At 34.7% G+C, this 12,177-nt stretch overlaps 1 protein-coding gene across 1 annotated transcript; it reads left to right on the top strand.

The window, feature by feature from the left end:
• The first annotated feature begins 7,102 nt into the window (after positions 1–7,102).
• Positions 7,103–11,664, top strand: LOC139901741 (transcription factor MUTE-like). Its single transcript, XM_071884419.1, has 3 exons — positions 7,103–7,198; positions 7,737–8,129; positions 11,587–11,664. Exons 1-3 carry the CDS (start codon positions 7,103–7,105, stop codon positions 11,662–11,664), a joined length of 567 nt encoding a protein of 188 aa, XP_071740520.1.
• Positions 11,665–12,177: the final 513 nt, after the last annotated feature.

Raw genomic sequence — 12,177 nt, 5'->3', positions numbered from 1 at the left:
AAGGGTTCTCCTTCTTCTCGTACAATGCGAATTGCATTTTTGTAACATACGATCTCTGCTTTCATCTCCTTCAACCAGTCCATGCCAACTATTACATCAAAACTCCCTAACTCTACTGGTATTAAATCAATCTTAAATATTTCGCTACCCAGTTTAATTTCTCGATTCCGGCATATATAATCTGCTGAAATTAATTTACCGTTTGCTAATTCGAGTAAAAATTTACTATCCAACGGCGTCAATGGACAACTTAATTTAGCTCAAAAATCTCTACTCATATAGCTTCTATCCGCACCCGAATCAAATAAAACGTAAGCAGATTTATTGTCAATAAGAAACGTACCCGTAACAAGCTCCGGGTCTTCCTGTGCCTCTGCCGCATTAATATTGAAAACTCTTCTGCGGCCTTGTCCATTCGTGTTCTCCTGGTTCGGGAAATTTCTAATAATGTGGCCCGGTTTTCCACATTTATAACAAACTACATTGGCATAACTTGCTCCGACACTACTTGCTCCGCCATTACTCATTCTGACACCATTTGTTCCTTTCGTTCTGTTAACCCCTGGTCCGTAGACCTCACACTTCACTGCACTATGACCATTTCTTTTACACTTGTTGCAAAATTTGGTGCAGAACCCCGAGTGATACTTTTCACACCTTTGGCATAGCTGCTTCTGATTGTTGTTGTTATTGCGGTTGTTATTGTAATTGGGATGATTGTTGTAGTTGTTGTTGTTGTTGTGCCGTTTGTTGTAGTTGCGATTGATGTTGCGATTGTTGAGATAGTTGTTGTTTTGGTGACTCTTATCACCATTTTCCTCCCACTTTCTTTTGACCAGCTTCACGTTGGCCTCTTCGGCCGCCTGTTCTTTAATTCTTCCCTCAATCTGGTTCACTAGTTTATGAGCCATTCTACATGCCTTTTGTATGGAGGCAGGCTCGTGTGAACTTATATCTTCTTGGATTCTCTCCGGTAACCCTTTCACAAACGCGTCGATCTTCTCTTCATCATCTTCGAACGCTCTCGGACACAATAGGCACAATTCTGTGAATCGTCTTTCGTACGAAGTAATATCAAATCCCTGTGTTCGTAACCCTCTAAGTTCTGACTTGAACTTATTGACCTCGGTTCTGGGACGGTACTTCTCGTTCATCAAGTGCTTGAATGCTGACCACGGTAGCGCGTAAGCAGCATCTTGTCCCACTTGTTCTAGATAGATATTCCACCATGTTAACGCAATACCTGTGAAGGTATGCGTAGCGTACTTCACTTTGTCTCCTTCAACACACTTACTTATGGCAAACACCGATTCAACTTTCTCGGTCCACCGTTTCAATCCGATTGGTCCTTCAGTCCCATTAAATTCTGAAGGTTTGCAGGCAGTGAATTCCTTGTAGGAGCATCCTACACGATTTCTTGCGTTGTTAGCTGTATTGCTAGATTCAGAGTTATTGTTGGTATGTAGCTCGACCTGTACTGCGGCTATGTTTGAAGCAAGAAAGGCACGAAATTCCTCTTCGCTCATATTCAAGGTGCGTCGAGTAGTCGGTGTCATTTCCTTCAAAATAGTCAAATGAAACAAGTTAATCATACAGAATATTAAGAGTAGTCAATTGTATCTCATAGCATAATATGAACTCATTTATAAAAGCTTTTTTTTTTCATATTAGCGTTTTATAAGTTTAAATTCGGGTACTACCTACCCGTTAAGTTCATACTTAGTAGCTAATATACAATTCAACTACTACAATTTCATATGAAAAACTGATTATAATAATATATCACATACAAATATTCTTCAAACTTACAACTTCGCTATATTACATATAACATGAAATTTAGTACACTATGATACAGGACAGTTTTGAAGATAAATCTAGTTAATACGCAAGTTGTTCAGCAAAGGAAATAAAGACACATAATTCATAAGTCCAAAAACAAGTCATGCATTCTGGTTTTACTAAGACGACTTCCCATCCTTGTTCTTATGGAAAATAACCGTTATGACCATTGGCTAGGCAGCATGTTGTAATGTCGTCAAAAGGATGAGGGTTTCGTAATGTCCAACAGCCCCGTAATAATCTAAAAACCTTGTTTCTCACCCCAACTACTGAATCCGTCACTTGTGGGAAAGTTTTATTTAAAAGCTGCAATCCGATGTTCTTTTTCTCACTTTGGTAAGAAGCGAACATCACTAACCCGTAAGCATAACATGCTTCTTTATGTTGCATGTTAGAAGCTCTTTCTAATTCACGAAATCCTATGTTGGGATATGTTGAGTCAAAATAGGTTCTTAACCCGTAGCGTAAAATTGCATTTGGGTTCCCCGCATTTAACGCTTTAAAGAAAACACGGCGTAACTTAAAGTCTCCCCAATGTGATATACCCCCCCTATCAAAGGAAAGCCTTTTATAAACTAAGGCATTTCTGGAAAGTCTTTCAAATGTTTGACAAGTTAATTTTGCCATAACTAAATGTGCTGATGAATTCTGACCGACTCTAGACAAGATTTCCTCAATCATATCCTCTAGTAGGTCTTCTAAAATATTCGGTTGTCTACCCTTAACGTCCATTTTGTTTTTATACTGTAAAATAGACAAGGATTAGATTCGTAATAACAAATAATAAAAGCAATTTTTTACATAGAACATAAAAGTACAAGCACACTACAATACATTTATTACACAACATGCTCACACCCCTCTAATCTGAATCACTGGTTTCTTCTTCTTCGGACTTGGTTCTTTTTCCTAATCTTATAGGGATATATGATGTTCCTCTAATACGAGTCGTTGTTTTCCACATTGGTTTAGAAAAATCTGGTGGTTTAGAGGTTCCCGGGTTATTGTCACGATATTGAAAATACGGGTGTTGACGGTACATATAAAGTTCATCGGGGTAGGAATCAAATTTCTCTATTTTGATGCCTTTTCCCTTATTATTTTCTTTTGCCTCATTAAATTGGGTCGGGGTAATTTCTATAACATCATCGGAATTCTCATCAGGATTCGATTCATCGGAAAATTGGTAATTTTCCCAATATTTTGCTTCCTTAGCGGAAACACCATTGACCATTATTAACTTTGGTCCATTGGTTGAGGATTTTCTTTTATTTGACCGATTTTCTGTGGTTCCTACTATTCCCCCCTCCGGAACCTCTTCTTCTTCCGGTTCCTCTTCTTCTGGTTCCTCTTCTTCCGGTTCCTCTTCTACCGGTTCCGTTTCCTCTTCTTCCTATTCTTCGGGAACTTGTGAATCTTGCCAATATATATTCGACTCTTCGTTATTATTAGGTGAGTCAATGGGATTTGTGCTAGAGGTAGACATCTATCACACAATATCAAACATGTTAAGAGATTAATATATCACATAATATTTACATGTTAATAATATATATTTTCCAACAAAAATGTTAAGCAATCATTTTTAAAGAAAACACGGTCGAAGTCCAGACTCACTAATGCATCCTAACAAACTCGATAAGACACACTAATGCAAATTTTCTGGTTCTCTAAGACCAACGCTCGGATACCAACTGAAATGTCTCGTTCATATTGATTATAAATGTTCCATATTAATTGATTTCGTTGCGAGGTTTTGACCTCTATATGAGACGTTTTTCAAAGACTGCATTCATTTTTAAAACAACCATAACCTTTATTTTATCAATAAAGGTTTTAAAAGCATTACGTAGATTATCAAATAATGATAATCTAAAATATACTGTTTACACATGACCATTACATAATGGTTTACAATAGAAATATATTACATCGACATATGTTTCTTGAATGCAGTTTTTACACAATATCATACAAACATGGACTCCAAATCTTGTCCTTATGTTAGTATGCAACAGCGGAAGCTCTTAGTATTCATCTGAGAATAAACATGCTTTAAACGTCAACAAAAATGTTGGTGAGTTATAGGTTTAACCTATATATATCAAATCGTAACAATAGACCACAAGATTTCATATTTCAATACACATCCCATACATAGAGATAAAAATCATTCATATGGTGAACACCTGGTAACTGACATTAACAAGATGCATATATAAGAATATCCCCATCATTCTGGGACACCCTTCGGATATGATATAAATTTCGAAGTACTAAAGCATCCGGTACTTTGGATGGGGTTTGTTAGGCCCAATAGATCTATATTTAGGATTCGCGTCAATTAGGGTGTCTGTTCCCTAATTCTTAGATTACCAGACTTAATAAAAAGGGGCATATTCTATTTCGATAATTCAACCATAGAATGTAGTTTCACGTACTTGTGTCTATTTTGTAAATCATTTATAAAACCTGCATGTATTCTCATCCCAAAAATATTAGATTTTAAAAGTGGGACTATAACTCACTTTCACAGATATTTCCTTCCTCGGAAATAAGACTTGGCCACGGATCGATTCACGAACCTATACAAATATGTACATATATATCAAAGTATGATCAAAATATAATTACAACTATTTTTATTATGTTTTAAAGATTTGTGTACATATATATCAAACTTGGAAGTATTCTTGATTATTATGAAACTATACTTATGGAATTTATGAAGAACACTTAGAACTTGAAGATGGAACTTGAGAGAGATCAATTAGATGAAGAAAATTGAAGAATGAAAGTGTTTGTAGGTATTTTTGGTTGTTGGTATATGGATTAGATATAAAGGATATGTAATTTTGTTTTCATGTAAATAAGTCATGAATGATTACTAATATTTTTATAATTTTATGAGATATTTCATGCTAGTTGCCAAATGATGGTTCCCACATGTGTTAGGTGACTCACATGGGCTGCTAAGAGCTGATCATTGGAGTGTGTATACCAATAGTACATACATCTAAAAGCTGTATAGTGTACGAGTACGAATACGGGTGCATACGAGTAGAATTGTTGATGAAACTGAACGAGGATGTAATTGTAAGCATTTTTGTTAAGTAGAAGTACTTTGATATGTGTCTTGAAGTCTTTCAAAAGTGTAAGAATACATATCAAAACACAACATGTATATACATTCTAATAGAGTCGTTAAGTCTTCGTTAGTCGTTACATGTAAGTGTTGTTTTAAAACCTTTAAGTTAACGATCTCAATTAATGTTGTTAACCCAATGCTTATTATATCAAATGAGATGTTAAATTATTATATTATCATGATATTATGATGTATGAATATCTCTTAATATGATATATACATTAAAATATCGTTACAACGATAATCGTTACATATAAGTCTCGTTTCGTAATTCTTGAGTTAGTAGTCTTGTTTTTACATATGTAGTTCATTGTTAACACACTTAATGATATATTTAAATATCATTTTATCATGTTAATATAGTGTATCAATATCTTAATACGATACATATATATTTAGTAGACGTTATCATAACGATAATCGTTATATATATCATTTCGAGTTTCTTAACTTAGTAATCTCATTTCTTATGTATATCACACATTGTTAATATACTTAGTGAGATACTTACTCATCATAATCTCATGTCAACCATATATATATATATATATATATATATATATATATATATATATATATGTCTATATATACCACAACATGTAGTTTTTACAATTTTGTAACGTTCGTGAATCGCCGGTCAACTTGGGTGATCAATTGTCTATATGAAACTTATTTCATTTAATCAAGTCTTAACAAGTTTGATTGCTTAACACGTTGGAAACATTTAATCATGTAAATATCAATCTCAATTAATATATATAAACATGGAAAAGTTCGGGTCACTACAGATGTCTTCATTTGCACACTTGACAAACAACTGTCAGACTTGAACAACATATTTCAAATGATTGAATTATTAACTCTTAGCTCTGCCTTAGTTCTGAAAAAAAAAAAAAATTTCTAAAGTGTTAAATTTGATCGTCTTTGTTCTCTTGTTGTTGAGATTAATTATCCATCAACCAAGAGAGGAACCGATTGAAACTTGAGTTGGAGCTATTTAACATTAAGATGTTAAAGTACCCGAAGCTTAGTGGTGTATCAACTCGATCTTGCTGAAGCATGTAGAGTTCTTGTGTAAACCGGGAAGCATGTGAACTATCATTTCTATACAGGTTGGTTCAATTGATTTTAACACTTCCCGTTTCAACTACTACAACCGAGAGAGTGCTATAAAATGGGATGAAAATATGCGAGAATCTTCTTCGCAACAAGATGTCTAATGACTTTCTAGCAGATAATTTGGTAGTTTATATTGAATAAGAAATTGTTGAAAATTTTATTCAAAATTTGTTATTTGATGATTTTAAAATGCTTATAGTCGGTCACGCCGAGTTATAATAATTTTCATCTTAGATAACATCTCAAATTTTTAAATGTTAATTGTTTCGGCCCCCTAATCACAATCTCCAAGTTTCGGCACTAATAGCAGCGCACTTAAAATGGCCTAGCTTGTATCATTTACAACATTATAAGTTTCATATAATGTTGGAGTAAAATATAAAATAATATATTTTTATTTATTCTACGGTAGCATTTTTAATTTTATGAAGATGGCAGCTGCTTCCAGCATGCATCATTCAACAACCACTGCGTTACATGTGTATGTATATATCTTCCTTCCATTTTATCAAATTGTTAAACTTTGTGATGGAAAATTGACCACAACTTAGTACTTACTGTAATTTTCATGACATGCATCATGCATGCATGAAATGGAACCGCGGAAGCTAGCACGTAATATTTACATGTACCATAAACATGATACACTAATTAAAACTACATACACCAACTCAAGTACGAGAGATAAAGATATATGAGAGAGAATGAAAGTATATAAAATAACTTATTAACCTCACGAGAGTGCAACACATAGCATTTATAAGAACCTGGCTACTTGTACGTAGTAGCTAGTAGACTTATGGTCACATACAGAAACCACACACGTAAACACACCTTATGTAAAATTAGAATAAATATTGTAATTAATAATTAATAAATATCTATATCTATATTTATATATCTATATATATTTCTTGACATATGCATATATACATGTATATGCACATATACATCAAGTGTTTGTTTTTCTTTGACTCAAAAGTTATTGGGAATATGTCGCATATAGTTGTGGAGAGAAATAGGAGAAGGCAGATGAATGAACACCTCAAGGTCTTGAGATCTATGACCCCTTGTTTCTACATCAAAAGGGTATAATTATCTCTTATATATATAGGTGTAAAACCCTAGTTATACAAACTAGTACTCTTTTTTTTTTCTTTTCTTTTTTTTTTTTTTTTTTTTTTTTTTTGAACAATGAGGAATTTTATTAAAAACCGAACAATAGGATTAACTCGTACTCTTTAGTTGTTTTGTTCATAAAACAATAGGATTAATAGCTACATAATTAGGGTTCCAATTCTTTGAGGGTTTGTGTGTGACAACTTGGTATTGAACAATAGGATTATGATTATTACTAATAGTTGTAAGATATTTTAATTGTTATAAATTAATCCTTCGCGTATATTTGGAACCCTAATTACTAAAACGTGTCTTCTTACAATTTGTACTTTAATTCTTCTATAAGCCTCCATAGTATGGAGCATGTTCAATTTTTCATGTATCGCGAGAAAATGTAAAATTATATACATAAGTACTCATAGATGATCGAGTTATCAAATAGATCATGAGAGTACTAATTAGTTTGTTTGATATATGTAATATATATGTTTCGCGCATAATATGACAGGGAGATCAAGCATCAATCATCGGTGGAGTAATTGAATTCATCAAGGAAATGCAACTAGTTTTACAATCGTTGGAATCTAAGAAGAGATGTAGAAGCATAAGTCCTAGTCCTGGTCCAATCCCAAAGCCGATATTGCAACCAAACACGCCACAATCAGAACGCTCTATAATTGTTCATGAAGATGTCAAAGAATTGGGAGCATCGTGTAACTCACATGTCGCTGACGTGGAAGCAAAGATATCTGGTTCAAACGTGGTATTGAGGACTGTATCACGAAGAATTCCTGGACAAATTGTGAAGATAATAAATTTATTGGAAAACCTTTCTCTCGAGATTCTGCATCTTAATATTAGCAGCATGGAGGACACTGTTCTTTACTCCTTTGTCATAAAGGTACATTCATGTTCACATCATATACAAAGTATGTCTTTATGCTAAAGTTGGCATGATCAATATTAGTGTCGAACTACACCTAAAGGAAACCAACATTATATGCTTAATAATTCGAACACTTGATCCGATGGTTCAAGAGCAAATATATAAACAGAAGTATGAAACAAGTTTTAGAGGTAAAATTTATGAACAATAGGTCTGTTTCTCCTCCAACAATTGAGTAATGTAACACTATCATATAAACCTCAAGGTGTTGGTATATTGGTGATGACCTGACTTTTTATAATGGAGGTTAGGCGTTCGATCCCCATGAGCTGTAAAATATTTCCCTTGAGGTTGCCCGCCCATTTCATGGGGCTCGGAGGTTGCGAATGTCTTGCATTCGAGCCTCGCCCGAGAGGGAACAAGGCCTTTTTCGAATAAGCCAATTCATTTGGGACCCTGCAGATCCACTCTTTTTCCGATTCAGAGCTCAGCCCTTTGTCTCTGTGCCAAACGCAATGCCCGTATGGATTCACCGTGGGGGTTTCCTCCTGAAGGGCGGTAGGATTTTAATGTTCGTACGAAGGAAATGATTGGGTGGGTGAGTTCCGACATCGCGTTCGGACCCGTCAGTGACTCATAACCGTCATTCAAAAAAATGTAACACTACCGTATATGTATGTCATAGTGTATTAGAGACAAGATTACGTATTACATGATTATGGTAATGATCACATACTTGGAGACTAAGTTTAGTTATTATTTTCATATATTTTTTTATATTTTTCTCCAAGATATATATTGTATATAAATATAAATATATAAATATATCAATAATATCATCTCACTATTGTGTAGAGAATTATTTCTTATATGGTATCAACCTAATTGATCCCTAACCCTAAATCACCTCCTTCCGTTCTCTTTTTCTTCTAATTTTTATTCTAGTTCTCAATTAAATTTCTTCTCATTCCCGATTAAAATTTAGTTATTTTGGTTGCTACAAATTAATAAGGAGTATTTGCTTTGATTGGTGGTTGTTGCACCATCAGTATCCTTTATTTTTCTATAGTCATCATCCTTGTATCACCGAATTATTCTTCTGATCGAGCTCATGACAATTAATTTATTTGTGTCCTCTACACATACACCAAGAGCAAACACATGTTGCTTGCTATTTTACTGGTCACGTATAGTAGCTCGAAGCAATTTTGTGTTATTATAATTATTACGAAACAACACAACATTATTATTGTGTGTTATCAGCCATGACATGCAATGCTTTTGGTAGACGACCTCCTCGATGTCAGTTATGTCGTAATAACGGGCACTATGCTTCTGCGTGTCCCGATCTCCATACTTATGCATCTCGCTCATCTGCTTTTGATGCTAACTTGGCTCAAGCCTTTCATGCAAATTGCCATGTGAACTCTAATTCTCCGGTTTGGTATATTGATTCAGGGTTACTGCAAACATGACTCCATCATCATCTCATCTTGACTTAGCCGCATCCTACTCAGGGAGTGAGAAAGTTATGGTTGGTAATGGTAACTCAATATCGATATCACATGTCGGTTCTTCCCTTATCTCTAACAATATTAAATTGCCAGATTTTCTTGTTGTTCCCTATATTACCAAGAATCTTTTATCTATTAGTAAATTAATATCTGATAACCATGTTGACATATTGCTTAATGACCATGAGTTTATTATTCAGAATCGTCTCACAAAATCCATTCTAGCAACAGGTTAGCGTAGTCAAAATCTCTATGTGCTTGAGCGGGGACACAAGGCTTTTCTTTCAAAGTTGCATTCCATCAAGCTTCGTGACTCTTTTGAACGATGGCATAGTCATCTAGGACATGTCTCGTTTGACACTATTTTTTTATTGAATAAATTAGGACGGTTATCGGTCGCATCCTTATTGCCGAAACCGGGTCTTTGTTCATCATGTCAACTCTCGAAGAGTAAACGCTTATCCTTTATTAATAACGAAAAAAGTTCTTCTCATGTCTTAGACTTGATACATTGTGACTTATGGGGACCTGCTCCTGTTATGTCTACACATGGATATAGATATTACGTAATACTTGTGGATGACTTCTCTCGTTTCACTTGGTTTTACCCGCTAAAGGCTAAATCTGATTTTTTTTCAGCGTCTTTACGGCCTTTTTAAATCTTGTACAGACTCAATTTGAGTGCAAGGTTAAAGTGTTTCAAAGTGAGGGGGCGTGTTGGAGAAGTTATCCCACATCGGCCATGGGACAAAATAAATCTATGCATATAAGTCTACGGGGAAGTCCCTCTATTAACAATTGGTTTTAGAAAAGGATGAACTCTTGGGCTTATATTGTAGCACATATTGCTAGGCTATCGATTTATCAATTCTGTCATGGTATCAGAGCTCAGGTAAGCGGTTTTACAAAGTGAGTTAGCTATAGCCGAGAACTTTACATCACATGGAACTCTTTTCAAGGATCCTACCTTCTATTGCTCCCTTGTTGGTGCATTACAATATCTAACGATTACCCGCCCTGACATTTCTTATGCGGTTAATCAAGTTAGTCAGTTTCTTCATGCACCCACCACTAATCATTTTCAAGCCGTGAAGCGTATTATACGCTATGTCAAAGGTACACTTGTTTATGGTTTGTCTTTTCATCAAGCTTCGATACCTTCGTTACTTGGATACTCTGATGCTGATTGGGTCCGATGTATTGAGACAAGGCGTTCTACCTATGGTTATTCTATATTTCTTGGTGGTAACCTTATTTCATACAATGCTAAGAAGCAGGCAACAGTGGCTAGGTCTAGCTGTGAATCGAAGTATCGTGCTTTAGCTAACACTGCCGCCGAAAGCGTATGGATTACACATCTTCTTCGTGAACTTTATGTATTGCCTTCGGAAAGGCCGACTATTCTATGTGACAACAAGAGTGCAATCTTTCTTAGTCAAAATTCCGTTTCTAACAAAAGGCCAAAACATATTGACATTGACTATCACTTTGTTCGTGAGCTCATATCTTCCGGAAAGCTCTACACCAAGTTTGTTCCAACATCACTTCAACTTGCGGACATCTTTACCAAAAGTCTTCGTCGTCCGTTGTTTGAATCGTTTCGTACCAAGCTTCATGTTGTTCCCCACCAGTTCGCTTGAGGGGGTATTAGAGACAAGATTACGTAATTACATGATTATGGAAATGATCACATACTTGGAGACTAAGTTTAGTTATTTTATTGTAAATATTATCTCCATATAACTTTTTATCTTTTTCTCCAAGATATGTATTGTATATAAATAAATATAAATATATCAATAATATCATCCCACTATTGTGTGGAGAATTATTTCTTATATATTGCTATAAACGATTATTACTATGTTGGTCATTTTTTATGTATTTGATCATCTAAATTCATGTTGTGTGTACTGATGTATATGTTTTCCACTCGGTCAATTGATATCGATCTGCAGATAGGATTGGAATGTCAGCTTAGTGTTGAAGAGCTTGCAGTTGAAGTGCAGAAGAGCTTCTCTGTTAGTCTTGCTTAGATGATCCATCCATACTATCACAAGCTATATATACTTTTGGATCTTGCTGTGGGTGATATGATGTGCTAGTATCACTAAGCTATCATAGCTTATTGAATCCATAAAAAGTAGTAATCAATATCAAGATGTTATAATCTGGGTGACTAGAATATATATATGAAAGGCTTCCTAGTTCCAATAGAATCTATTTTTTACAAAAAAGAGGGTATTGACCTAAAAACCCTACTTCACGAACCATAAAATACGAGTTCTAGTAATTCATCTTGTCTAATAAGTTTTAGGGACACCAGTCCGATGATCCTTAAGCTCATCGGGTAAGCATCAAGCTCATTCGACAATGGTAGGCAAATCCACGCATCAAGTAACTCTAGATAATTTATGTTTTGGAGCTAAAAGGAAGATATAAAAAGAATTTATTTTATAAAAAATTTTAATTAAAAAAATGAATAACGGCTTATTGCATGACCATTTCCACGCAAAATGTCTCCCATAAAACTTTTTTTTTTTTTTTTT

Source organism: Rutidosis leptorrhynchoides, chromosome 3 (assembly GCF_046630445.1).
Source record: "Rutidosis leptorrhynchoides isolate AG116_Rl617_1_P2 chromosome 3, CSIRO_AGI_Rlap_v1, whole genome shotgun sequence".
NCBI classification, from domain to species: domain Eukaryota; kingdom Viridiplantae; phylum Streptophyta; class Magnoliopsida; order Asterales; family Asteraceae; genus Rutidosis; species Rutidosis leptorrhynchoides.
This window is presented reverse-complemented; position numbering and strand designations above follow the sequence as displayed.

What these genes read in the sequence shown, in the direction of transcription:
- LOC139901741 (XM_071884419.1), top strand. Translation starts at nt 7,103, where the DNA reads ATGTCGCATATAGTTGTGGAGAGAAATAGGAGAAGGCAGATGAATGAA. An exon ending in CTTGTTTCTACATCAAAAGG is followed by an intron (nt 7,199 to 7,736) that starts GTATAATTATCT and finishes ATAATATGACAG; the next exon opens with GGAGATCAAGCATCAATCAT. An exon ending in TTTACTCCTTTGTCATAAAG is followed by an intron (nt 8,130 to 11,586) that starts GTACATTCATGT and finishes ATCGATCTGCAG; the next exon opens with ATAGGATTGGAATGTCAGCT.